The following is a 27,755-nucleotide window of genomic DNA, read 5'->3' on the forward strand; positions in this document are numbered from 1 at the left end:
GTTGTTTGTTATTTGGTTTTTAGGAGCATTAGCAACTAAGGCCATATTGCTCCAGGGATATGCAGTGGTCATTCCCTGACCTTTCTGCATCCTCCGTATTTGGTGGTACACGGGGCTCGAACCCCGGTCTAATCAAGAAGTGTGTGCTATGCACTGCTCCTCCTGCCCACCTGGCTACAGAGGTGCCATATACAGGTCTGGAGGCCACATTAAGAAGGATATAGAGCTGCTGGAAAGAGTACAGAGAATGGCAACAAGATTAGTGAATTATGAAGAAAGGCTAAAGTTTTGCAAATTACAGTGTCTGAAGACTAGGCACCTGCAATGTGATCTAATTGAGGTGTATAAAGCCTTGAATGGTTTGAGCTTGTTCAATGCTGATGGGTTATTTGGTTATTTGTTTTTTTTTTTTTTTAGGAGCATTAGCAACTAAGGCCATATTGCTCCGGGGATATGTGGTGGTCCTTCTCTGACCTTGCCGCATCCTCCGTATTTGGTGGTCATGGGCTCGAACCCCGGTCTAAAATGCTGATGGGATTCTTCCTCTTGCTCAGAATAATTGCCTGAGAGGGCATAAATTCAAATTGAGGAAAGACAGTTGTAGGATAGATGTGCGGAAGTTTGCCTGTAGCCAGCAGATGGTTGATTGCTGGAACAAACTTCCATCTGTCGTTGTAGAAGTTGATAGCTTAAACAGATTGAAGGCAGAACTAGACAAACATCTGGACTGAGTGAATGGGTGAAATGAGAAGGGGTGTTTTTTTTTTTTTTTTTTTTTTCGTTGATGCTATATTAGCTCGCTTTCTTGCATCATTTACCTTTACTAATGCTAACTTGGAGTCTTCATTCTTTGATCTTCATTCAAAAATTTTGGCGAACATCTTGGCACACTTTTTTCATGTCTAAATTTTCAGTTAAAATCTGTTTTTGTCCATATCGAGTTCTGACACAACCATTCTAATGTTTAAACAAAGATCTCTTCTAATCAATATCCTCACTCCTGGTCCACATTTCCATCAGTTTTCATGGATAAAGGATAGCCCGGTCATGACTGTCTTCCACATTCTCTCTTCCTTCTAAAAATCTTTTATATCATTCAAACACTCAAGCTCCTGACAGTATCTTCCCCATAAACTTGATGTAATGACTTGTAATTTTCAGTTGGTGTTTTTAGTTTTGTTAAAAATTTGAGGTTGAATTGTTATCCAATTCTTTTATGTCGTTTTTTTTTGGCAAACTACAAAAACACAAGGTAATGAAAACCTGTTTAACTGCAAAGCGAATGAGTGTGTTGGAATGTGATAACTAGGGAAAGGTTAAAGGCCAACTGCTGTGCCTTTGTTTCACAGGTGGTGCATGGTGTGTAGTATGCACAGTCTTATTTAATAGCCACACCTCACATATAGTCTTAACTCATAAAAGTGTGACCTTTCAAGGGTGGACAGCATGACTCAGAGTTGAAAAAGCTTCCATTCTTCTGGTTTATATGCTCTTTCAAGGCCATAAAGCAGACCTTCAAGATCAATACAGTAGCAAAGTGAAGCTTCCATAACAAAATACAAAGAAAGCTCTTTTTGTCATATATAAAATATAGATATACTTGTACCTTTTTTGCAGTAAATTCCATTCCTTGAATCTAAAAGCCTTGGCCTTGCCTTATATAGGTTTAAATCACACACAGAAGGTCATTCAATTCACTGTGAGTTATAAGATAAGGCTTGTTTGGGTCTGGGCTATTTCCATTGTGTTCTCTAAAGGCTGGTGGGATATTTGGATACCCAGTTTTTTTTTGTCTTTTCCTTTTCTGTTTTTCAAGTTGAGTTACATAAAAATAGGGAGCCAACTAGTCATATGACTGGTTGATTCCCTCTCCACCATGGGAACAGTGAATGGCACCGATACTTTGCATTTATTTTTAACCAGTCTGGTTAAAAATAAATGTTCCAAAATAAAGTTCATTTGCTTTCTTCAATTATGGGTATTACTGACTGTCTGTGAAATTTAGTTGTGTATCACCACCCACAAAAGCTAAACAGTGAATTAACACATTGACATAACATTTTAAAAGCACATTTGCAGTTTGCACCATAAACTATAAAAAGAGCATGAGTTTAATATGTAACAAGTTTTGCTCACATACTTATAACGGCTGACTGTTTTTCTGGGATGTGTGCTTTATACAAAGGGGGGTATTAAAGTTTTTACTGTCACCATGTTTTATGTTGTATCCCAGGAGGTTGAGATTTGGAACATATATTACTCTTCTATGTAGTCACCACCCAAAGTGACATTTCTCCAATCTTTTGTGGCACTTCCTTATGCTATTTTTTAGAAGGTTGCACTTTGCTCTTGAAACCATGCTTCTGTTGCAAAGATTACCTTTGAATTACCAAAAAAATGCTTTCCACACAAATGATTTCAGCTGCAAAAAGAGGAAGAAGTCAGAAGATGCCAAGTCAGGGGAATAAAGCATGTGTGGCACAAGGTAACAAAGATAGAGAAAACAGGAATATGATAATGGATTGATATTCAACTTTATCCATGACACTCTGTCACATTCAGCCCTGTAACAAAAGAAACATAAGAGTTAGAGCACTGAAACGTCTGGCATATATTACTAGATAAACAGGGAATACAGTCAATAAAACATAACGTTCATAGAATATACATTGAAGGAAACCAGAGGGAAAAACTGTGATACCTCCTCATTTAACTGTCTGATGTGCAAGAAGGTGGTGTAGAATAGTCTAGAAAATACCAGAAACTGCAGTAAGATCTAGAAAACTCCTGCCTCCTCTTTTGGTCAGTCTGTTCATTAGAACAGACTGACCAAAAGAGGAGAAACAAGTACATATGAACTAAAACAAAGTCTTGTAAACTGAGAATGCTATGAGAAAATGGGCTACACATTCAAAATCACCATTAAAAAATATACCAAGTCCACCACATTTCTAGTGAAAAAAATTTTTCCATTGTGTACAGTGTGCAACAACTCCTTTGGGTCAATGGTAAATGCAAAAATATGCAACATCCTTTGTTTTCAGCCAAAACATATAAACAAGAGTAAGAGAGAGGAATATGTACCGTACTAAGTACAAGCTTAACCAAGGCTATTTGAAATCAACTAAGTTGTTTATTAATTTTCAAACAAAAGAATATGTCTATGGCTTCGTAAGCCGCCAAACTGAGGCATATGTGAAATAAATGTAAATTTTTAATGTTACCACTAAAGTGGGAAGTATAGTATGGCATACTATAAAAAATACAAAAGTCTTCCAAATTTGGTGGAAATACTTTTTGCCCTACCCTATATTACTCAATGACTGTACTTCAATTAATCAATTACATCAATATAAATCAGATTGAAAACAATACTTAGGGTATTTTCCAAAATTTGGTGACATCCTTTGGGTGTCACGATACTTTGGGTTATTGTGACACACTTCAGAAGGTGCTTGGTTACACTTCAGTTTTTAGTTTATGATTGCTTGAATAATACCTCTAATGCAGAAGACAAGTTCATCATTTGCTGACATGTTTTCAGTTTTTAGGAGCGTCAACAATTTAGATATTGTTCCAACTTGTTAGCAGTGTAATGTGTCTCACACCTTGCATTGTCCTCAATGATGCTGTATTGAAGTGCTTGTACCCTTCAAATATCCCATCTCTTGATAAAGCTTTATTACCAAATGTTTCAATAGTCATTTTTTCCAGTCTGAGGGAGGTTTTATCTAGAAAATGCCCAATTTTATAAAAGATCTTTTTCACAAAGCAACATTCTAAAAATGACAATATGAAATTGCTTATCATCAATGACAAATAAAAATAAACTTTTGTGGAGAGAGAAAAAATAAATAAATAAAATTTAAAAAAAATCCAGACATTTTAAGTTACAGAATAAAAATTAAGTTTTTCTTATTTGACATTCTGATATTTTTTTAACCAACTCAGCCTGGAACATTTTTTATTTGACATTGTATGTCATAGGTTTATTCAGTTTGAAAATAAAGAAAAGATAAACATGTTTTAGTACAAAATATCACATACCCGATATCATCTCAAATGATACTTTAAAAATAAATATTTGAATTTAACACTAGCAGGTTAGTAAAACAACAAAAATTTGCTGAAATCTGTCATTTATCAAATGTGTATGAATAGACATTTATAAACATTTTAGTCACTGGGATATATACTTCTACAGTAGTAAAAGGATGAAAGACTTTATTACAGAAACATTCATACTTTATGATAAAGTTTCCATTTGTTATTAAGGTTTTCTAGTGCTTCTAAATTCTGTTGGAAGAGGCTGATATCAGACTGCAAGAAGGATTGTCCATATGCCTGTAAATACAGTTTCAATCATATCAAATTATTGCTAAGATATGCTCAATTAAATTAATATTTATTATTATTATTATAAACTGAAAAGAAGCTGCAGTTTAGAAAAAAATTATAGTATTTAAATATTTTTCTTTTTAAACAGGCATATTATACTTCATAATACTTAGTATTATGATTTATTTAGTATGAACCAAACTATAAATTCTAATACTAATCATTCGAAAGTAACAAACATTAAATACAACTTCAGAGTCAGCTCTGAAGTTGTATTTTTGAAAATTCACAAACATTTTACAAAACTAAACTATAATTAAAAAAAAAAAAAAAAAAATTTGTGGTAAATGTATGTTCCTTGATCATATGATTATTAAAAACACTCTTACCTTTGAAACCATGGCTCTCTTGTTTCCTTCAGATATGATTTGTAAAAACTGATTGCCAACTAAGTCATTCATCACTGCAAGTTGGCTTTTTAGAGTTACCTTACATTGGCTGATGAGTTGACTTTTTTCCTCTATGATCAAGGAATATCTTTACAAAGTGTTTAAATATTTTTAATGAAATTTAATTATTACCACTGCTTATACCGTTACTGAATTTAAAATTCAGTAAAATTCAGAAGATCTCAGGATGTGGAGAGCATCAATAAAAAATGTAATACAGCTGCTCAACTCTATCCTAAAAGAATAATCATCACAGAGGTGCTCCCAAAAGCAGAATGGAAGATGAGATCACTATATTTGTTCAGGATCGAGATATATTCGATTGAATTTATATGTACAATATATCCTCATCAAATGAATAACAGATTATTGAAATGCAATGTATTTTGAAGTCACTACTGTTCCCCAACTAAAGTTAGTATTTTATATTAATTTTAGTTCAAATTTCATTTTCAAATTAATTTCAAAATTATTAATGGGTTTTGATAATTAACTATATAGTATCGGTGTGAATACACCATAGTTAACCCATAAACTTGAGCTACGTATGTAGCATAGAGGGTATCGTTTTAATTGTATCTCAATGTGGTTGCCTTCACACAAAGAGATAGCTACTATTGCATTACTTCAAATAAATAACGCTTCTCTAATAGAGAAGACTACTGTTATTTATTTTCAGTAGTACCACCACCCAGACTGATCGTTTCAAAGCTATTCGGCTTCATCAGTGGGCAGGTAGGTACCCAGATAATACAACAAGCCATCACAGTTGCGAAGTTATATCCACAATATGAGAGATGCCAAAAGGGTGTGGTGGTAATGTATTTTGAAAATGAAATGCACAGGGCATTTCATTTTCAATGTGACCCCAATTCACAAAGGAGGATCAAAGGCTGACACAAGCAATTATAGACCTGTGAGTTTAACTTCTGTTCCAGGAAAATTAATGGAGGCACTAGTTAAAGAAGCACTGCAGGATCATTTAGACAAGACTTCAGTTATAGCTCGGACACAGCATGGTTTTGTTAAGGGGAAGTCTTGCCTGACCAATTTGATTGGATACTATGATGCAGTCACAAAGGAACTGGATGCAGGGAATAACTTTGATATTATATAATTGGATCTTAGAAAGGCTTTTGATACTGTTGCACATGGAAGACTGCTGCACAAATTGGAGCAGTGTGACATTGGAGGCAAATTGCTGCTGTGGATAAAGGGGGTGGCTGAGGGGGAGAAGACAGAGTGGTAATCAATGGACACTGCTCATCGTGGACTAATGTTATTAGTGGAGTCCCTCAGGGCTTAGTGTTGGGTCCATTATTGTTTTCTGTATTCATAAATGATATTGATGATGGTATATCAAGCTTAATGTCCAAGTTTGTAGATGATACAAAGGTAGGCAGGGTAGTCAAGGACACTACTGACACTATGCTGCTGCAACAGGATCTGGAAAGGTTGAGCAGATGGGCTGAGAGGTGGCAAATGAAGTTTAACATTGACAAATGTAAAGTACTACACATGGGAAACAGCAACCCCAGAGCAACGTATCAACTCTGTGGTACTACACTGACAGTGGTAGAGAATGAAAGGGACCTGGGGGTGGTTGTGCAGGCAGATATGAAGTTCTCTGAGCAGTGTAGACGGGCTGCAAGAGTAGCTCATGGTGTATTGTCAATGATATATAGGAATTTTTCTAGCAGGGATAAGGAGGTGATTATTCCCTTGTATAAGGCAATGGTCAGGCCACACCTACAGTACTGTATGCAGGTCTGGAGGCCTCATTTCAAGAAGGATGTAGAGCTGCTGGAACGAGTACAGAGAAGGGCAACAAGATTAGTGAATGGAACAAAGGGGTGCTCTTACGAAGAAAGGCTTAAGTTTTGCAAATTACAGTGTCTGGAGACTAGGCACCAGCGAGGTGATCTGATAGAGGTGTATAAAGCATTGAATGGTTTGAGCATGCTCAATGCTGATGGGATTCTTCCTCTCGCTCAGAATAATCACCTGAGAGGGCATAAATTCAAATTGAGGAAAGACAGATGTAGGATAGACGTGCAGAAATTTGCCTTTAGCCAGCGAGTGGTTGGTTGGTGGAACAGACTTCCATCCCTTGTCGTGGAAGTTGATAGCCTAAATAAGTTTAAGGCTCAGCTGGACAGGTATTTTGAATGAACAGAGGGGTGAAGTGGAAGTGTTTTTTTTTTTTTTTTTTTTTTTTTTTGGCTGTTGCTGCATAAGCTTGCTTTCTTGCATCAAATGCCTCTACTAATGCTAATGTAATCAAATTTTTTTTTTTTTTTAATGAAAACCCCAAACACGAAAGGTATCAAAACCTATAGTACTTAGTACCGTGCATGGGTCAAAGGAGAAGTATGGGGGGAGGGGGTGCCGGAAACTTTGCTCTAGAGACTAAACATGGGTTTCACCACTTCAAGCCTCCAATAAGCAAAGTGGTGGTATTTCACTGGTTGATGAAAGTCATCTACCAGTAATCAAATTAGCTCAATGTAATGTTGCTCAGAATCATGAGATGATTCAAGATGAATTTTTGCTGTTGAGGGCCTCACTCTCTCCAGCAGAAATTCACTAGTTATGTAAAAGGAGTACATCAACAGCTGTATGTTCTGCCTACAAATGTATGAAGGAAGAAAATGCTAGGGATATACCCTAGCCCAGGACAAGCTCAAACAGTCATCACAGAATGAAAATGTTGGCAGACAATTTCATCAAGATAGATCAGCAGATGAGATGATCAGTAGTCAGGATGATGTATATTAGTTACAAGTCTGCCTATACTCATCCACAATTTATGTTTTTGGAAACTGATCTGTTAGAACATTGATTCCATGTGGATTATGGGGTGCAAGAAAGTTGTCAAACAATAGTACCATCAACAACAAAGACTTTTGTGAGCTGGATATAAAAATATGGTATATAGATGGAATAAGTACCTACAATGTAGTGGAGATTTCTGAAAAACAAAGTACCATGTATATATTCTGATTATGTTTCTTAGTCATTTAAAATTGTGGTTTAATTAATGATTATCAATTAATTAGGAATTGGCTTCCTTGCACCAATGGCCAATATTAATACAGTAAATTCTCATTACAATACTTTGGAGGCTATTTTTCATATTTTATCAATATTTTGTTAGATAACATTGATTTCCCAGGTTTTTTTTTTTTTTTTTTTGTTGCATATTAGTGAAGCAGTGTATAGCACGAAAGTTGAAAACCTGCATGCTTAATGTACTATGCTTGCCTTAATGGCACCATCAGCCTTCATTTGCTATTAAGATTCATTTAATTAAATTAAATTCATTTGCTATTAAAAAAACAAAAAGGACAAAACATTTTAAAAAGGTTTTATTGAATTAAACTGAAGGTATCCTGAACGTTATAAAGAAAAATATTCATACTATTCCCATTGTCACAAGGTAATCATCCAATTCTGCTTTTAACTTAATTAGATTCACAGCTTCCATTGGATCTCTTCACAATATCTGATCTGTTATTTATCCAGATTTATATTTGTACCTCCCTGGTATCTTTCTCATTCATTTTACTCAATCCCTTTAGCGCATTGCACACTCAATTATATCTCTCCTTAGATATGTAGTTGTGAAACCTTGCAGTCCACACCTTCTGAGCTGGTCTTCATATTTGCAATGCTTTGCATTTGTCACCAATCTGATTACTTTACTCTGAACCTTCTCCAGACCTGAGTGCAATATCCCAAATGCAGTGAAACTATTGCCCTGTAAAGAGGAATAATGATGTCCTTCTCTCTACTAGCAAAGGCCCCATAAATCATAGACAGGATACCATGTGTTTTCCTAGTCACCTGTTTACACTGTACTGAAACTTTTATCTCAGATTAATCATAACACACAAGTCTTGAACCATTTTTAGCTCCTCTCCCCCTAGACTATAATTGACTCCAGGATTTCTGGCACTCCAACTGCATAAGTTTACATTTAGAAGCATTAAACTTTAGTTGCCATTTTTCAGACCATATATGCAACCAATCCAAGTCTTTTTGAAGCAACATGGCTTAGCACAGGTTGTTAACCACCCTTCCCACCTTCAAATCATCAACAGACTTTCACACCATATCTTGGTTACCTCATCAATATCATTTATTAAAATTAGAAATAGAAAGAGACCCAACACTGATCCTCATGGAACCACATCTGCTATGCTTGTTCACCCTGAAAAACAAACTTGCCTCAGATCATTATATCTTATTTTACACCAGTCTGATACCTTAACATTTCCCCAAGTTTTGTGCTTGCTTTCAACTGTAAATATTGATAAGTATCTGTTCAACTCATTTGCCATTTCTATGGACCTTCCACTGCAATTAAAGGACCTGTTAGATTTACTTCTTTCTTGTGACTTGTGATTTATGACAACTCTCTGAATCCTATCTTTTAGCCAGCCTGCAATCCAGCATAGGACCTTACCAGTAACTCCAATTTCTTTCACTTTATATAGCAACCTTGAAAAATCAAAAGCTTTATTAAAATCTAATGTCAAAACTGTTAGATGTCCAACTATTTAATAACAATCACCATAGTAATTTACCAGATTAGTTTGGTCTATTCCTTCTTGGGCATTAAAAAAAAGTGATATAAGTGGGAATGCACTTTAAATGAGAGCACTATAGACATTAAAGAGTGCATTGCATGCCATAGTAATGGTCATGGGACCAGAAGAAAGGAGCATTAAAAGCTAGTGGGATGGGGGAAAGAAAAAATATTATAACCCCAGGGACTCACATCTGGTGAGTATGGGCTTGGCACACCCAGGGTCTCCTGAGCTGGATATCATCATCATTCTTTTTCTTGGTAATTCCCTTCTACTTCTCTCTCTGTCTGTGATTCTGAAATTTTGGCTGGTGCAGCATAAGCCTCAGGCTTCCTTGCACCATATAGCTAATAATAATAATAATAATTGAAGTTTACTTTATTTTTTAAAGTGGAATGGAAAATAACTGATATCTTATACATTAATAGTGTTGCAAATATTTAGTTAAAGGTATATAGCTAATTTTTATAGATGCTTACAAAAGTGGCAAAAACTACAAAACTTAAAATTTAATGGCCGAAAAATGCTATTACTATATGTGAGTAATAGCATTTTAGCACACATTTTCATGAGATCCAGTAGCACAGTGGGTATCTACATTTCACCAATGGGTCTTAGATGCTGCTATTCTCATGGTTCATTTGCTTGTTTTGCATGTATGTGTTTAGATACAAAGCAATGAATGTGTACCTGAAGTCCCTGTTGAATTAAATGGAGTTTACTGCCTGTAAGTATTAATATTTATCAGTCACATTTAATAATAACTAAATATGATCTTATACTTTATTAATAAGACTTTTCACAAATGACACCAATAAAAAATAGTCTGGAAGTTTATATCCATATACAAACTGCCAAATTAATGTGCCACCACATGGTGGTACATATACCATCAACTGAAATGTAAAAGTTGATTTACATTTTTATGTAAATCAAATTGCTCCAAACCAAATGCTCTTCCTATTGATAACGTGGTTATAAGTTATGATCCCTAAATGTACTTATGATATACCGATGATCCAAAACATTATGACCAGCGAGTCGTTATGCAAATTAAAACAACTGTAGGTGAACTACGCCGCATGCATAGGTCAAGACATGGTATAAAAAACACCTGATACTGAGCTCCATTAATCAGTGTTACTCTTGTTCTTCAGATGGGAAAGGCAGTGGACTTAAGCAAGTTTGACAAAGGCCAAACTGTAATGGCCAGACAACTGGGTCAGAGCATATCCGAAACGGCACGGCTGGTGGGCTGCTCATGGTCAGTCGTGGTTAATACCTACTGAAATTGGTCCGAGGAGGGGGAACCCATGAACCACAGGCAAGGTGTTGGATGACCATGGCTCATCGATGCTCAAGGTGAGCGATGGCTCTCCCATATGGCATGTGGCAACAGTGGTGCAACTCGCTGTTAATTGGAATGCTGGTGATGGGAATACACATTCGGTGTACTGTGTCACAACACACAATACACCGATTCTGCTGAAAATGGGGCTGTGTAGCTGCACGCTGCTCTGAGTGCCCATGTAACCACGGTCCACCGGTGACAGCACCTACAATGGGCACGCGAGTATCAAAACTGGACCTTGAGTGAGTGGAAGAAGGTCATCTGGTTCGATGAATCACGTTTCCTGTTGCATCATGTGGGCGGCCAGGTACATGTGCGTCGTTTACCTGGGGATGTGATGGTGCCTGTATGCGCCGTGGGACGAAAATAAGTCAGTGGCAGTGGTGTCATGCTTTGGGTGATATTTTGCTGGGATCCCTGGGTCCAGTAATCCATGTGCTGGGCACTCTGACGTCTACCACCTACCTAAACATCATTGCTGACCAGGTACACCCTTTTGCAGCAAGTCTTCCCCTCTGGTGGTGCAGTCTTTCAGTAGGACAACACAAAATGCCACACCACCCGGATTGTTCGAGACTGGTTTGCGGAACATGAGGAAGACTTCCAGGTATTGCCCTGGCTTCCAAATTCCCCAGACATCAATCCCATCGAGCATCTGTGGTTTGTGTTGGAACAGCAACCCTGATCTGCGGCATCTCAACTGCGAACCTTACAGGAGTTAAAGGATCTGCTGGTTACGTGTTAGTACCAGATACCACAAGACACATTTAGAAATCTTGCAGCATCCATGCCTCGGCGGGTACGAGCTGTTTTGGCTACATGTGGAGGACCAACATCATATTAGGTAGGTGGTCAATTGTTGTTGTTTGGTTTTTAGGAGCATTAGCAACTAAGGCCATATTGCTCCAGGGATATGTGGTAGTCATTCCCTGACCTTTCTGCATCCTCCGTATTTGGTGGTCACTGGCTCGAACCCCGGTCTAATCAAGAAGTGTGTGCTACGCACTGCAGCTTCTACTCACCTGGCTACGGAGATGCAGGTGGTCAATGTTTCGGCTCATTGGTGTATATGTATGTTATTAAATACAGGTGACCCCCGCTTAACGCTGATCATTCGTTCCGGAAAAACAGAGCGCTAAGTGAATCCGCGCTAAGCGAGCGCCGCTTTCCCATAAGGTAACATATGTATTTGTGAGCTGCGGTCGGTGCCATAGGATATTTCCTAATCAATAATAAACGGTAATGAAAAGATGCACAAATGTCGGTCAAAATATTTAATATTCAAATATTTGTACATATAAAATGTTCTGCATTACATACGTATAATTATGTGGTAACTACTTGCGTCTCAAAAGTAAACAAAATTCCAATTAAAATAATAAATTTAATTGATTTAATTTAATGGATGAATTTAATCATGAAAAATGTGTCGATTTTGGGTTGAACTTTGGCCCTCTTCCAAATAAACTAAAAGGGGTATTAATTTTAAATGGCCCGCAGCGTTACCACCCAACAATAAAGTCAACCGATCCTTCGCCGCTTTGAAATCTGGCATGTTTTTTTCTTCTTTCAATATGAAACTTCTTTTAGGCATTCGTTTCCACAAAAGTCCTGCTTCATCTATGTTAAAAACTTGTTGGGAAGTATGACACATAATACCCCTCTTCAATAATTTTAACAAGTTCTTTTTTGAAAGTTTCGGCTCCTTAATCTGCACTAGCGGCTTCTCCCGGGATTTTAAATCTATTCTACCAGTTTTAAATGGTTCCACATTTTTTTTTTTTAGGCGAGTTTTCTTCAGATCATCGTATTGGCTAATCTCTTTCTCTCTCTCTCTCTCTCTTTTTAATATTAACTTAACTGAATTCTGCATTGGAATATTATCTTCAATAAAATTAAAGTGTTTCCATTTCAATCCTAATAGCTGGTCTAGTCCTAGTTGCTTGCAGTGGAACAGCTATCTTACCCGCTGCTAAAATTAATTCTTTATTTTTTCATAATTGTTCTTACAGTTAAATTTGCGAGTCCTAAATTATGGCACACATCCGCTTGTCGTTGACCGGAATCGATTCGCTTCAAAACGTCTAATTTAATTTTCAAATTCAGTCTTTTTCTTACATTTATAGTCTTCGTACTGCGCCCAGACGTTGTTGCATTTTCATTCCTGTCGGTCATTATTAGCTCTTCGAAAATATAACTGCGTTGGTTGAATTAATTATGATACAATGTTCAAGTAAACTGTCCGTTTTGCACGATGTCTAATACTGTACTGAGTGATGACTAATTAGACTTCGGATAAATGCATATAACGCAAATATTACAAGCAATATATTTCATCATTTTTTAAAATGTTGATCTCGGAACTACGTAACAAGTGACTGTACTTAAATTAGCATGAGAGAAAATTTCACTGAGCGTGGGAAAATTGCTCAAGTCGGCGTGGGAAATGTTTTAATGCTGTTTTGCTATTCATTTTCAAGCTATCGACTCCATCAAATGAAACGATTTCGTTAAATATGTCAAAAATGTAATCTGTAAAAGAGCGTTATAGTGATCTGTGACAGCGTTATAGTCAGATACGGGTTATAATATAAGAACAGCGTTATAGCGAATCAGCGTAAAGCGAACCGCGTTATAACGGGGGCCTGCTGTATATATATATATACAAAATTCGAAAAACTATGCAAATCCAGTAACTAAGTAACTGGTACAGAATAAAAAATTTACATAACTTCTACTGGAAATTTTTTTACTTGCCTCCATAATTTTTGTAAAATGATCTGCATGCTCTACAGTTTCATTTCCTGCTTGTCCTAAAGTTGCAATGACATTAGTTTTGAAGAAGTACCTCCAATTGTGTAGCAAAGTCTGGTATAAAAGCTCAAACAGTGTCTGTTTGACATCTGGAGAAGGCCGCTGAAATATATTAAGAAAACTCTCAACAAAACGTGCTGCAATAAGTTTCACAAAAGACAACTACATAACTTACATATAGTGTTCTACCAAAATATTAGAGAATATAGTTAATAGCAAGTTGGTTCTTGCTCAGTGATGACAACAGCAGCAGCCCTCCTGGGCACTGAAATGGCATGGCTGGTGTATAATATCACCATAGGTACCCCTATAGTGATATTATCCCATTAAATGATTTCACTTTTTTCTTTTTTTTTTTTGTTGCATTCAAATCAAAGGACGTTTTTTTTTTTTTTTGGTAGTTGTTGGCGCATCGGGTTCTGTGGCCATAGTGCACCTCCCAAGGTTTTTGCAGTACAGTAATACCCCGACTTACGCTACCCCGACTTACGCAAACTCGGAGTTACGCGGTTCTTCATTTTTTCTATTGGTGTGTATCTAAAATTAGCTTACCAGTGATTTGGAAGTCAAATCATAAAGCTTGGGTGACAGCTTCCGTTTTTGAGGACTGGTTTGGTCACCACTTCATACCCGAAATCGAACGTTATTGCAAGTCTAAACAGATTCCATTTAAAGTGATGCTTCTTATTGACAATGCACCTGGTCACCCTCCTACCACCCTAATTAATTTCGACCGACGTGTGAAAGTTGTGTTTTTGCCTCCAAATACAACCAGCTTGCTTCAACCGATGGACCAGGGAGTCATCAAAGCATTCAAGGCTTACTACACAAGGCGTTCGTTTGCATGTCTGAATGAAGCAATGAGACAAAATAGTGAGATATCTGTTAAAGACTTTTGGAAACAATTCAATGTTTTAGATTCCGTAAGAATCATTGAAGAATCTTGAGATGAAATTCACAAAAAAACATTGAATGGTGTCTGGAAGTAACTTTGTCCATTTTTTTTTTTTCAAAACCGAGACGAAAACAACGCCAGAAACTGATCATGTCACTCATGTGATAGAAGAAGTTGTTAATCTTGCCAGGCAATTAGATTTGGAAGTCAATGGTGATGATGTCAACGAGCTGTTGGATTCACAGTCAGGAGCTGACAATGAATGAGCTCATAGAGATGCGTGAGCAAAATGTCACTGAAATATCCGACTCTTCAGACCCAGTTCCACCAGAAAAGCACATGACAATTGCAAGCTTGACAGAAGGTCTCAGCTCAATTGAAAAGGGCTTAAAAATTTTAGAAAACAGACTCTAATGAAGAATGCATTATAGCTACAAAGCAAGGAATAAAAAAATTATTAGCTTGCTATGAAGAAATTCTGCGTGAGAAAAAGAAGGTGCTGTGTCGTCAGACAAATTTGTTAGATTTTATGAAGCCATCAACATCGAAATAACTTTTTCATGTAACTCATTTATTTTTTTAATACATATTTTGTATTAATATGTATAAAGAACTGCAATTTTATTAAATATTTTTCTTCTAAAACTAGTGTTTTTGTTAGTCCTTGGTCCCAATTAAACAAAATATATATGTATTTATATGCAAAGTTGTACCCCGACTTACGCGAATTCGACTTAAGCAATATTCATCGGACCCAACTATCGCATAACTTCGGGGTATTACTGTACTTTGATCCAAGCCCGAGGCGGGATTTGAACCAGCGACCTTTGGGTTGCCAGGCACAATAACTATTGTGGGATATACCCATTCCTCATTATGCTGCTATACATATCTCTTAATTACCAGAATTCATTTTGAGGCTCATATTTGACAAAATATCCATTTTAAATATAAGGGTATAGAAGTACACACTGATTGAGTGACCATAGTTTGAGCCTGCACAACTACTAATATTCTTGTATTCTCTCTCTCTCACGAAATTCTCCGATCTTATGTGGCCATCCTGGAGCATTAATTCTACTACTACAATTATGCACACGTGATTTAATTGAATTTCTTTGTATTGGTGTGTGTATCAACACACATCAATACAAAGGAATTCACTGTGTGTGTTTCATTCATTACACACACACACACACACACACACACACACACACACACACACACACACACACACACACACACACACACACACACACACACACAGAGAGAGAGAGAGAGAGAGAGAGAGAGAGAGAGAGAGAGAGACATAAGTCCAATTATTTGCATTTTAAAGACAAAATGCCTAGCATTTTATTTGACACAGAAGATCTGAATTTCACTTTGTTCTTTTTCACCAGACCACTATTCAAAACGCCATGGGCTCCAAAAAAGACTGGCTAATCTTGACTATTTTGAGTGAACACCAGCATCATCATCATTCTTTGTACCAGTATCATATTTTGACTGAGCATCAACACTATTATCAATTCATCTCAAGAGTCATGAACTGTTTTTGAACTTTTCCACATGTGAAACAATGAATTTTCTTATCCTTAATTAGGTCTCTGACACCTATACATCTCTCAATACATCTGGAGAAAACAATATTCACAGAAAAAAAAAAATAATCCTTGGGTAGGTGGCCGTTTCAAATAACTTTTTCAAGAGCAAATAATTAAGGGAATTAACCAAAAAATGTTATGAAACTATATAAGTATAAAAGAGCACAAATTACAGTAACATAATGCACTCAGCATGTATTGTATCCTACACCAAAATGAGCAAAAAAGTCACCCAACAGTGGGCATGAATAAATGGTAATACCCTACAGAAAGCAAATTCGATCAAAGGTGATTCACTATTAAGTTCTTTTACAAATTCTAGCGAAATTTTAGTGATGCACACCAATCAGACTATTGCAATGAGAGGCCATTATTTTAAGCTGCTTGAGATGAAACAAAAATGCATGCCAAGTATCACAATTGATTTATTCACATATATGTTGGATCATGGAAGTTCCCTTCTCCAAGTGTAAATTCCTGACTCTTCAGTGGGCATCCGTATATTCAACAAGTCCACTTGAAAAAAACATGGCAAACTGAATTTAAATTTGGAAGAAAAACCTTCTGCGAAAAGCATACAATTTTGCAAAATCTTTCAGGAAAACTGGAAAAGATGACAGGTACGTTATTATGGAAGGTTGTTTTAGTATTTACACCAAGGCAGCTTGGGTCATAAGACAGTAATACTGTTTTCGTAAACTGCATATATTGTGTGGGTTGTCTGTCGGTTTTGCAGGATGAAATCTCTAGTTTCTGGGAGGAAAAACCACAAAAACACAAAATAAACTAACTCAGCCTGCATGTGCAATAAAGCTCACAAAAGTTTATTTTTTGGGCCAAAGAAACTTCCACCAAATATGAACTGATGTTACATTTAAGCATGCTGATGCCACCACTGGCCAATATGAAAACAAAATAAAAACCACGTAGTAAATCATAATAAGTGGTTTTTATTTTGCTTGGCATATACTGTACCATACACTAAAAATCACCCAGTGGTGGACTTGAAACTGATAGTTGAGCTCCGATAATATCCTGTGCAGCTGGAATGTTCTGGACTTTTTCATAATATGTACAAATAATTGAAAATTGTAGGGCCTAACCAACAGTTTGTTTTATGCAAAAAGTTTTTGTTTTTTAAGGGTAAGATTTTGGTTTTTCTTTTTTTTTTTTTTTTTTAGGAGCATTAGCAACTAAGGCCATATTGCTCCGGGATATGCGGTGGTCATTCCCTGACCTTTCCGCATCCTCCGTATTTGGTGGTGACGGGTTCGAACCCCGGTCTAATCAAGAAGCGTGTACTACGCACTGCTGCTCCTCCCCACCTGGCTACGGAGGCGCCTACTTAAGGGTAAGAGAGTGGCATTCTATATGCTAAAAAATAAGGGAAATCATATTAAATAACTGTTCATGATCTATTAGTTAATAGCAAGCTCATTGCTTGAATGATGTGGCTAATTTTATTTATCAGTATGCTGTCTCTGATTCAGGATACTAGATTAACACTAAGATGACCCAAATAAAAATATTTATTTAGTATGCCCACTGACTAGGATTAAATAACTGATGCATATTAGAGAGAACACAAAATAGAAGTAATGAATGAAAAGTAGTACTAAATTTGGGAGTACCAGGAAAGACAAATGTAACAGCTAGCATCAATCTCAAATTTGAAAGGAAATGATCAGAATACTGGTACAAATTGGGTTCAGTAAGTTATATATAAAAATTTAACATTAATATTGTAATTTTGCTATTACTTAATATTTATATTAATATTAATAAATTAATGTTATTTTTGAAAATTTATTTTTATTCTTGATTAAATGTTTGCATTCTAAAGCTCAAGCTTTATCAAGAATCACCATTGCTTTTAACATTAATAGAAATAATGAAATTCATTACCTCTGCAACGATAGGGTATATCTGGTCCATACATAAATTAATCGTATTAGGAATAAATGTCTTAAAAGCTGATCCTGGTTCTTGAACTATTTGCTGCAGCAGTTCTAAAAACCTATTAAATACATTAAAAAGTTTGAATATATAATTATATTAAATAGTTATCCTAGATAAATTATTTCAATATCACTTACACAGAATAACTAATTAATTTCTCATCTTCAAAAGTATATTTTAAAAATGGACATGTGCTGCTGATTCTACTAATTTATTAATATATATCTCACAAATCACATGTGTCTAAGTGGATAGTTTGAGTTACTTCCCACAGCCTTCAGTGGGACAGAAAAAATAAGAAATATCAACAATTACAACATATCTTTTTGTATTTATATATTGTGGCTTCCTCCTTTATTGTGCATCTTATATGACAAGAAAGGGGTCCGGAAAATTGATCACCAGCAATTCACTGCCACGTCAATTTATCGTGTTTTACCGTCTAGAAACAATGAGATGTGTTTGGTCAAATCATAAAAAGTTATTTTTTATTTAAGTTTCTGCCTTAAGCATATTAGCATATTTTTGGAATTCTATGAACTGTGAGGGAATAGTACAGAAATAGAAAAAAACACTAGTATGGAAATATGTAATTTAATAGGTATATTATGTATTTTAATAGTTACACGTATCACAAAAATAGTAAAAAAATCCATTATTCGAACAATATAACAATTGGTTAATTTTAAACTAAACTAATTATAACATTAGGTATGTCATAGTACACTGCAAAAATTCAAAATGAATGTTTATGCAATCTTCAGAATCCGTCACGTTGGGATAATTAATTACTAAGAAACTGTAATATTTACAACACGGTATGTAAATTATTAATAAGAAATATTATGCGTTATACCTCTTAGATAATCAACAATCACCCCATTCATCGTATGCACTAACAAGCCTTTTAATTCGTAAATCACAATCGCGATACTTATTTTTTTTTGTTGCCCGTATCACTTCCACTTAAATATTGTTCAATGCACATTTCGTTAATACTTGGTTTTTTTTTAATGCCATCGATAAATTTCCAAATGTTGGGATGATAAGCAGCGACTTGTTCCTCAAATCCTCTATGCCACCCTTCAACAGAATTATTCGTTCTTGGTAATCCTTCTAGAACAAGCTGGCATACATTCCACATTTCATGGGAATACTTTGGTGGTCGACGAAGATGTCGTCTGGTTGGGCGTCCAATCCATGTATCCTCAAAATAATCAATAACTTCTTGTGATTCTGGAGGAAAAACACCATTTTCACACAATTTTTCAAAAACGACAGTCACAATTGGAGTGGGCACAAATGCAATTGCTGCCAAAATTCACATATTTAAAGCAAAATTAGCATCAGTTTCATAATGTTGTTTCAATCCATTATTCTGAATGGAACGAAAAATACATTGTGAAAAGTGGAAAAAACAACCCTGTTTCGAAGTGTCAGGAAAAACTCTTCTGCAAGTATTCATCATCGCCGTCTCAAAATCTATAGTTATTGATTGCGGGGACATAGCCGGTTCCAATACTTTCAGCTGTTGTAGTAGAGATACATACGTTTCCTCAGACTTGTTAAGCAATAATGCATAAACTAATGGAAGCGATATTTTATCCTCGAATCCATGTATCGTATACAGCTGATAAAAAAGTAAGGGAACAGTTTTGAAAGTCCCATCGGCATACCAGTGTTCACTTCGCGCTAACAACTGCAAATTTCTTTTTGTACTGAAAATTAACATACGATTGTCCTAGAGTCCAGAATCAAATTGTAGAAACAATTCTCCATTGCATGATGTTTTATATTCTTCTGTAAAAACTATGTCTCTACGATGCGTTGGAAGAACTGGGCCATCAAAATTTTCGATTTCTTATATTTCGGATCGTTCGTTTCATTGTATCTACACTTGGAAGCTTAGGGGCTGCTGCTTGGCTACAGATTCTCGAAACATTTGAAATAATACCATGAGATGTATTATTTGTTGTCTCTGCAAAAGTTCGAATGGTATCAAGAAGTTGTGCTGCCTCAACTCCTGCTGTGTCTCCACAATGATTGTGTTCCTTCCATGTTTTAACGATGGTGTTATTTACTAAGCAAGCGGCACATTTGGTTTTTTGGTAATTTTGACACTTCCAATGAATTTTTGTTTAATTTTGCCTGTCTTTATGAAACAAATGCCCACTAAAGCACAATTTCGGTTTTCCTTTTTCTGATTTCAAAAATTCCACCGACATGATGCGTTCACAAACTCAAAAGGATGAAAAATAAACTCAAAATAAGAAAATGTTGTGATTGTAAGAGATTATAAATATATAAGTACCTCCCTAATCAGCACGCCCAACCCCCACTTCCCTAAAACATGCTACTTAAGTTAAAAATAAATTTATATAAATTATATATATATATTGCCTGGCAATATTTGTAGGCTATAAATTGTTTATGCGATAAACTGACGCGGCAGTAAACTGCTAGCGATTAACTGTGGGCGATAAACTTTCCTAGACTCAGTCGAGGAAAGTTTATCGCCGAAAGTTTAAAATTTAAGTTTATAAACAATTTATAGCCTACAAATGATCGCTAGCATATTTTATCGCTAGGCAATACATATAATTTATATAAATTTATTGGTCATTTTAAATTGAAAATATGCCTTTTCTATAGGTGTTATTTAAGAATTAAGTGCAGTTAAAAAATGGAAGTTATATGCTAGGTATACATACCATTGCAGGTGCTTTAATTTAATTGCCTGTTATTTTCCAAAATTGGAATTAGGTAGGTACCTTACTTAATTCCTTTAACTTAAGTGGAAGTGATCCGGGCGACAAAAAAAAAGAAGTATCGCGATTGTGATTTACGAATTAAAAGGCTTGTTAGTGCATACGATGAACTGGGTGATATTGTTGATTATCTACGAGATATAGTGCATAATATTTCTTATTAATAATTTACATACTGTGTTGTAAATATTACAGTTTCTCAGTAATTAATTATCCCAACGTGACTGATTCTGAAGATTGCATAAACATTCATTTTGAATTTTTGCAGTGTACTATAACATACCTAATGTTATTAGTTTAGTTTAAAATTAACCAATTGTTATATTGTTCAAATACAGTAATACCCCGAAGTTACGCGATAGGTGGGTCCGACGAAAATCGCGTAAGTCGAATTCGCGTAAGTCGGGGTACAACTTTGCATATAAATACATATAAATTTTGCTTAATTGGGACCAAGGACTAACAAAAACACTAGTTTAGAAGAAAAATATTAATAAAATTGCAGTTCTTTATACATATTAATACGAAATTAGTATTAAAAAACAAATGACTTACGTTAAAAAGTTATTTCGATGTCGATGGCTTCATAAAATCTAACAAATTCGTCTGACGACACAGCGCGTTCTTTTTTTCACGCAGAATTTCTTCGTAGCAAGCTAATAATTTTTTTATTCCTTGTTTTGTAGCTATACCGCGTTCTTCGTTGGAGTCTATGTTTTCTAAAATTTTTAAGCCCTTTACAATTGAGCCCTTTTCAATTTTCAACCTGTCAAGTTTGCAATTGTCATGTGCTTTTCGCCGTTGCTTCATTTAGGCCTGTAGCACGTGCAATATCACATGGTCTTTCATTTCGCTCAAAGCGTTTCACAATTTCATATTTTTTCTCTATCGACAGAGGTGGACTGGCCATAAGCCTTACCGGGGAAACCCCGGTGGGCCAGTGTGATTTTGGCCATAAACCATAGTATGACGCCACTATAAATTTTCCCGGGTAAGAATTTTTGACCCAGTCCGCCTCTGTTTATCGATAATTGCTTTTCTTTTTCTCTCTGAATCTGCAGTGTCTTCACCAGGACGCTTCCTTTTCACACCTTTTAATTAAGTATTTTACTCATTTTTAGGGAATAAAGCACAATTACAAAACGAGGAGGCACGCTTGATACGCATAAACAAAGCTTCGCGCGTGTAGCAACTGAATAAACAACACCATAAAGGCAGAGATACACTATTAACACCTCACATTTCTAGGGGTTACTACCATAAAACAATAAAAATCCAGTTGCGTTTCTGCTAGTGAAATCGGTTATAAACTGGTAGTAAACTCGATCTAATTGCATTTGCGATTATACCGATAGCTGGAATTGTGTTGGTTTTTACGTTATTATGGTGAAATGTGTTTCCCCTTCACTGATATAAAAAACATAAAAGCAGCAAAGTTGAATTTTGTTCATCTTTCGCTCTCATTCTCTGCCGTCGCACCGTATATCGATAACTTACGAAAAACGACCTTGAAGATAGTGGGCGGCAGCGTTGCCAAACGAAAAAAATCAAGAACCGCGTAACTCCGAGTTCGCGTAAGTCGGGGTAGTTTAAGTCGGGGTATTACTGTAATGGATTTTGACTATTTTTGTGATACATGTAACTATTAAAATACATAATCTATCTATTAAATTACATATTTCCATACAAGTGTTTTTTTTTTTTTTATTTCCATACTATTCCCTCACAGTTCATAGAATTCCAAAAACATGTTAATCATAGCTTAAGGCAGAAACTTAAATAAAAAATAACTTTTTATGATTTGACCAAACACATCTCATTGCTTCTAGATGGTAAAACGTGATAAACTGACGTGACGATAAATTGCTGGCGATCAATTTTCCTAGACTCGACAAGAAACTGTGTTATGTTATCTTATGTTAAGTTTGCTGGACGTTGTGAGATAACAACCCATCAAATCAGCAAAAAATTTCTAATTGCATGTAAGTTATATATCACATGAATGAATAAATATAATTCAGTACCAAAAAGTTAAAAAAAAAAAAAAAAACTAAAATAATGAAGCCTGATTTAATCTTGTTTCAAGATTCTGTTTATATATGAAACTATCTGATCATATATGTCCCAGTATATTTGGACATCAATTAAGTGAATTCTGGTTACTCAGCCTTCCAAAAATTCAATTCTCTACTGTAAAAATGTACATATGCAACTCTTTGGGCAGTTATTAATATTCAAACACCCAACATAGTAAAATCTTATCTTTGAGATAGCCTTAACTTTAATTCATGGTGCAGTGAATAACAGAGCACTTTTGGTATAACAAGCTTTCAATAATACCATGGCAAAGTTATGAAAATTAGTTTGCTTTATGATATACCTGTGCGATGGTGTTAAAATCCCTCATAACAGAAACTTAACTAGATTAAGATGTTCACTGCTGGCTTGACCTGTAACCTTAATGAAATGAATTCAAAAATCAGGGATTGAGTCAATCTGGAATGGGGAAGGCAGAGACATTTTTGGGTTTTCCTCTCACTATGGCTGATTTAGTCAGCTGCTGGCAAAGGTTGATTGACAAAAACATCCAGTTTTTCTACTGATTTGTCAGTAGAAAAATTCTCAAAGTCAGGTTGTTTACCATCCACGTGGACAAAAAACTCCATGTGCATTTGTGCAAACCAGCAGTGAATGTTTCTTCCAAGGTTATATGGCTTCATTTATATCAAACCATCTTAAATTTTTAAAATGGACACTTTAATACATGTGTTATTTCATTATAATATTGTTTTAGTGACTTTATGTACATATTATCAAGAAACAATTAAAAGCTGTTCTTTTATTAGTCAATATTTAAATATATATTAATTTTCTTAATTTGTAAATCTGTCCAATTTAATTATATTTTATAATGTCCAAATTTACTTTTTACAGACCTCTAAATATGCTACTGGTTTGTTCATGGTAAAATTTAACTTTTGTATAAAATTCTACTTCCCTTCCGGTTTTAGACAAACATTATCCTGCATTACTGATCAGACACCACTTGCATGAAAACTGAAGTTTTTTTTTTTGGATGGGTGGGGGGATATAAACACACAAAGTAAACAAAAAACTTGAGACAAACATGGTGGGGGGGGGGGAACTCTTGTGATCTCAAAAATCAAACCTTTGTGATAATTTTTTTTAACCTACTTTTACATTTACCTAAATATTTAAAGTCATGGTTTAAGTCACTGTCACCAGTAATTTTCGAGTAACTTTGTAAGAATAATGGTTCAACAGTTTTACCCAGCCACATAAATGGGAAAATTTTATCAGGCTTAGTGTCCAAGTTTGCAGATGATATAAAGGTTGGCAGGATTGTTAATGATAGTAATGGCAGTGTGCTACTACAACAGGATCTAGAAAATTTGACAAATGCAAAGTACTGCATATGGGTAGAAGTAACCCCAGAGAAATGTACCAACTGTGTGGTACTACACTTAAGGTGGTAGAAAATGGAAAAGACCTGAGAGTAATTGTACAGTAAGATATGAAGTTTTCTGAGAAATGCAGTCAGGCTGCCAGGGCAGGTCATGGGGTTTTGTCAATGATATACAGGAATTTTGCAAGCAGAGAAAAGGTGATTGTCCCTCTGTATAAGGCAATGGTCAGGACACAACTTGAGTACTGCATACAGGTCTGGAAGCCTCATTTTAGGAAGAATGTAGAGACTTGCTTGAGCATGTACAGAGAAGGGTAACAAGATTGGTAAGGGGAATGAAGGGATCCTCTTACCAAGAGAGGCTTAAGTTCTGCAAATTGCAGCAGCTGGAGACTAGGTACCTGCGAGGTGATCTGATTGAGGTGTATAAGGCCTTGAATATGTTGAGCATGCTGAATTCTGATGGAATTCTTCCACTTGTTCAGATTACAAACCTAAGGGGACATAAATTCAAATTGAGGAAAGACAGATGTAGAATAGATGTGTGGAAATTTGCCTTTAGCCAGCGGGTGGTTAATTGCTGAAACAAACTTCCACCTGTCATTGTGGAAGTTGATAGGTTAAATAAATTTAAGGAGGAACTGGACAAACATTTAGAGGGAATTGTTTTGAAAATTTTTTTTTTTTTTTTTTTGGCTGATGCTGCATAAGCTCATACACTTGTTTTCTTGCATCACATGCTACTACTACATATAATTCCTGACTATTTTCTTTAATGTAATTCTATAGATGCATAATTAATATTAAAAGTGTTTTACAAATTTTAGATAATACATATACATATTGCTATAGCAGATGGGAATAGTGTAGCATTGTTAGCATTAGCAGAGGCATATGATGCAAGAAAGCAATCTTGTACAGCATCAGCCAAAAAAAACAAAAAAAAAAAAAAAAAACTTCCACTTCACCCCTCCATTCGTTCGAAATACCTGTCTAGCTGAGCCTTAAATTTATATAGGCTATCAACTTCCACAACAAGGGATGGAAATCTGTTCCACCAACCAACTACCCGCTGGCTAAAGGCAAATTTCCACATATCTATCTTTCCTCAATTTGAATTTATGCCCTCTAAGGTGATTATTCTGAGCAAGAGGAAGAATCCCATTAGCATTGAGCATGCTCAAACCATTGAAGGCTTTATACACCTCTATCAGATCACCTCGCTGGTGCCTAGTCTCCAGACACTGTAATTTGCAAAACTTAAGCCTTTCTTCGTAAGAGCACCCCTTTGTTCCATTCACTAATCTTGTTGCCCTTCTCTATACTCGTTCCAGCAGCTCTACATCCTCCTTGAAATGAGTCCTCCAGACCTCTATACAGTACTCAAGGTGTGGCCTGACCATTGCCTTATACAAGGGAATAATCACCTCCTTATCCCTCGCAGAAAAATTCCTGTATATCATTGACAAGACACCATGAGCTACTCTTGCAGCCCGTCTGCACTGCTCAGAGAATTTCATATCAGCCTGCACAATTACTCCCAGGTCCTTTTCATTCTCTACCACTGTCAGTGTAGTACCACAGAGTTGATACATTGCTCTGGGGTTGCTGTTTCCCATATGTAGTACTTTACATTTGTCAATGTTAAACTTCATTTGCCACCTCTCACCCCATCTGCTCAACCTTTCCAGATCCTGTTACAGCAGCATAGCATCAGTAGTGTCCTTAACAACCCTGCCAACCTTTGTATCGTCTGCAAACTTGGACATTAAGCTTGATATACGATCATCAATATTATTTATAAATACAGAAAACAATAATGGACCAAACACTGAACCCTGAGGGACTTCACTAATAACATTAGTCCACAATGAGCAGTGTCCATTGATTACCACTCTGTCTTCTCCCACTCAACCACCCCTTTATCGATAGCAGAAATTTGCCTCCAATGCTACACTGCTCCAATTTGTGCAGCAATCTTCCATGTGCAACAGTATCAAAAGCCTTTCTAAGATCCAAGTACATAATATCAAAGTTATTCCCTGCATCCAGTTCTTTTGTGGCTGCATCATAGTATCCAATTGAATTGGTCAGGCAAGACTTTCCCTTAACAAAACCATGCTGTGTCCGAGCTATAACTGAAGTCTTGTCTAGATGATCCTGCAGTGCTTCTTTAACCAGCACCTCCATTAATTTTCCTTGAACAGAAGTTAAACTCACAGGTCTATAATTACTTGTGTCAGCCTTTGATCCTCCTTTGTGAATTGTGGTCACATTTGCACATCTCCAGTCTATGGGTACCTCCCCTGAGTCCAAGGAAGCTCTCATAATTATGGTTAAGGATTTGCTTACTTCCTTTGCTGCCTCCTTTAATATAACTGGATAGATCCCATCCACCTCAACAATTTCTCCTCCACTTTACTCTCAGTTATTACAAGATTATCTAACTTACTGCCAGAGTTGAATACACCACTGGCATTCCCCTCGCTGAATAATTCCTCATATGTGAATGTCGATGCAAAATATTCATTTAGTTTGTTAGCTACCTGAGCAGGATCATCAACAGTTGAACAATCGATATCAAGTGGACCAATCTGATTCATCCCCTTCCTTCTAGAGTTTACATAAGTAAAGAACTGTTCTTTGCTGTTTTTCTTTGCATCCTTTGCCAAAGATTTCTCGTAATCTGCCTTCGCCTGCCTAACCTCCTTTGTAACTTGATTACAGATCAACTTTTATCTATCATAGGCTTCTGTATCACATGTTAATTTATATGTATACCATACATTTTTCTTCTCTGCCATATGTCTCATTAGTTCATCTGACATCATTTAGGTCTAAACCTTGAACAATATTTCTTAGTAGCTTCCAAGATAAGTTCTCTGAATTCTTCCCATCTTGAATTTGCTGTTGGTAACATCATCAGTTGGTCCCACTGTATAGAATTTAAATACTGTCTCAGACCATCGTAGTCACCTTTATGAAAGCAAAACCCTTCCCTTTACCACTGATGGTAGTTACCTCTTTGTGTAAATCCCTCTTCAGCACACTGATCACTGCCACCTAGTTGTTCCCTTATCTGCAGATTCTTAATGCATGAAGAATCACTACTTATAATCAAATCAAGAGTATTACTCCCTCTACTTGCCTCCTGAACATGCTGATGTAGAAAACAATCATCCAATAAATCCACAAAAGCCTTGCTAGTGTGTGAGTGTAAAGTAAAAAAAGTAAAGTGCAGCCATTATCAATCCACTGCAGGATGGAAGCCTCCTCAACAATTCATGCTGAGGGAAATGGACCATAATCTGCCACGCTGGTCCAGTGTGGGTTGGCAGATCGACTGTATTCAGCAGTCAGGGGCTTGAACCCCGGTTTACTCAAAGAGCGTGTGCTACTGCACTCCCGCTCCTGACCACGTGAGTGACCAACCCCCAAATTCCAGTAAATATCTGGGAAATTAAAATCCCCCATTATAAGACTCTGATTTACTGGCCCACTCTATTTCCCTGTACAGTTTCTTATTATACTCAGAGTCATTAGGCCTATAGCACACTC

The 27,755-nt window shown here is 36.1% G+C and overlaps 1 protein-coding gene across 3 annotated transcripts in view; it reads right to left on the minus strand.

The window, feature by feature from the left end:
• The window catches only part of ebo (exportin ellipsoid body open), a 152,639-nt gene that overhangs the window by 16,034 nt on the left and 108,850 nt on the right, over nucleotides 1-27,755 (minus strand). For all 3 annotated transcript variants that reach the window (XM_090371404.1, XM_090371402.1, XM_090371403.1), the window contains exons 22-24: nucleotides 17,949-18,060; nucleotides 13,488-13,646; nucleotides 4,246-4,344 (exon numbers count right to left, since the gene is read on the minus strand). In XM_090371404.1, coding sequence (XP_090227530.1) covers nucleotides 4,246-4,344; nucleotides 13,488-13,646; nucleotides 17,949-18,060 — 370 coding nt within the window. The remainder of the gene's footprint in view (nucleotides 1-4,245; nucleotides 4,345-13,487; nucleotides 13,647-17,948; nucleotides 18,061-27,755) is intronic.

This window comes from Mastigoproctus giganteus, chromosome 4, assembly GCF_048544385.1.
Source record: "Mastigoproctus giganteus isolate SK-2022 chromosome 4, ASM4854438v1, whole genome shotgun sequence".
Taxonomy (NCBI): domain Eukaryota; kingdom Metazoa; phylum Arthropoda; class Arachnida; order Uropygi; family Thelyphonidae; genus Mastigoproctus; species Mastigoproctus giganteus.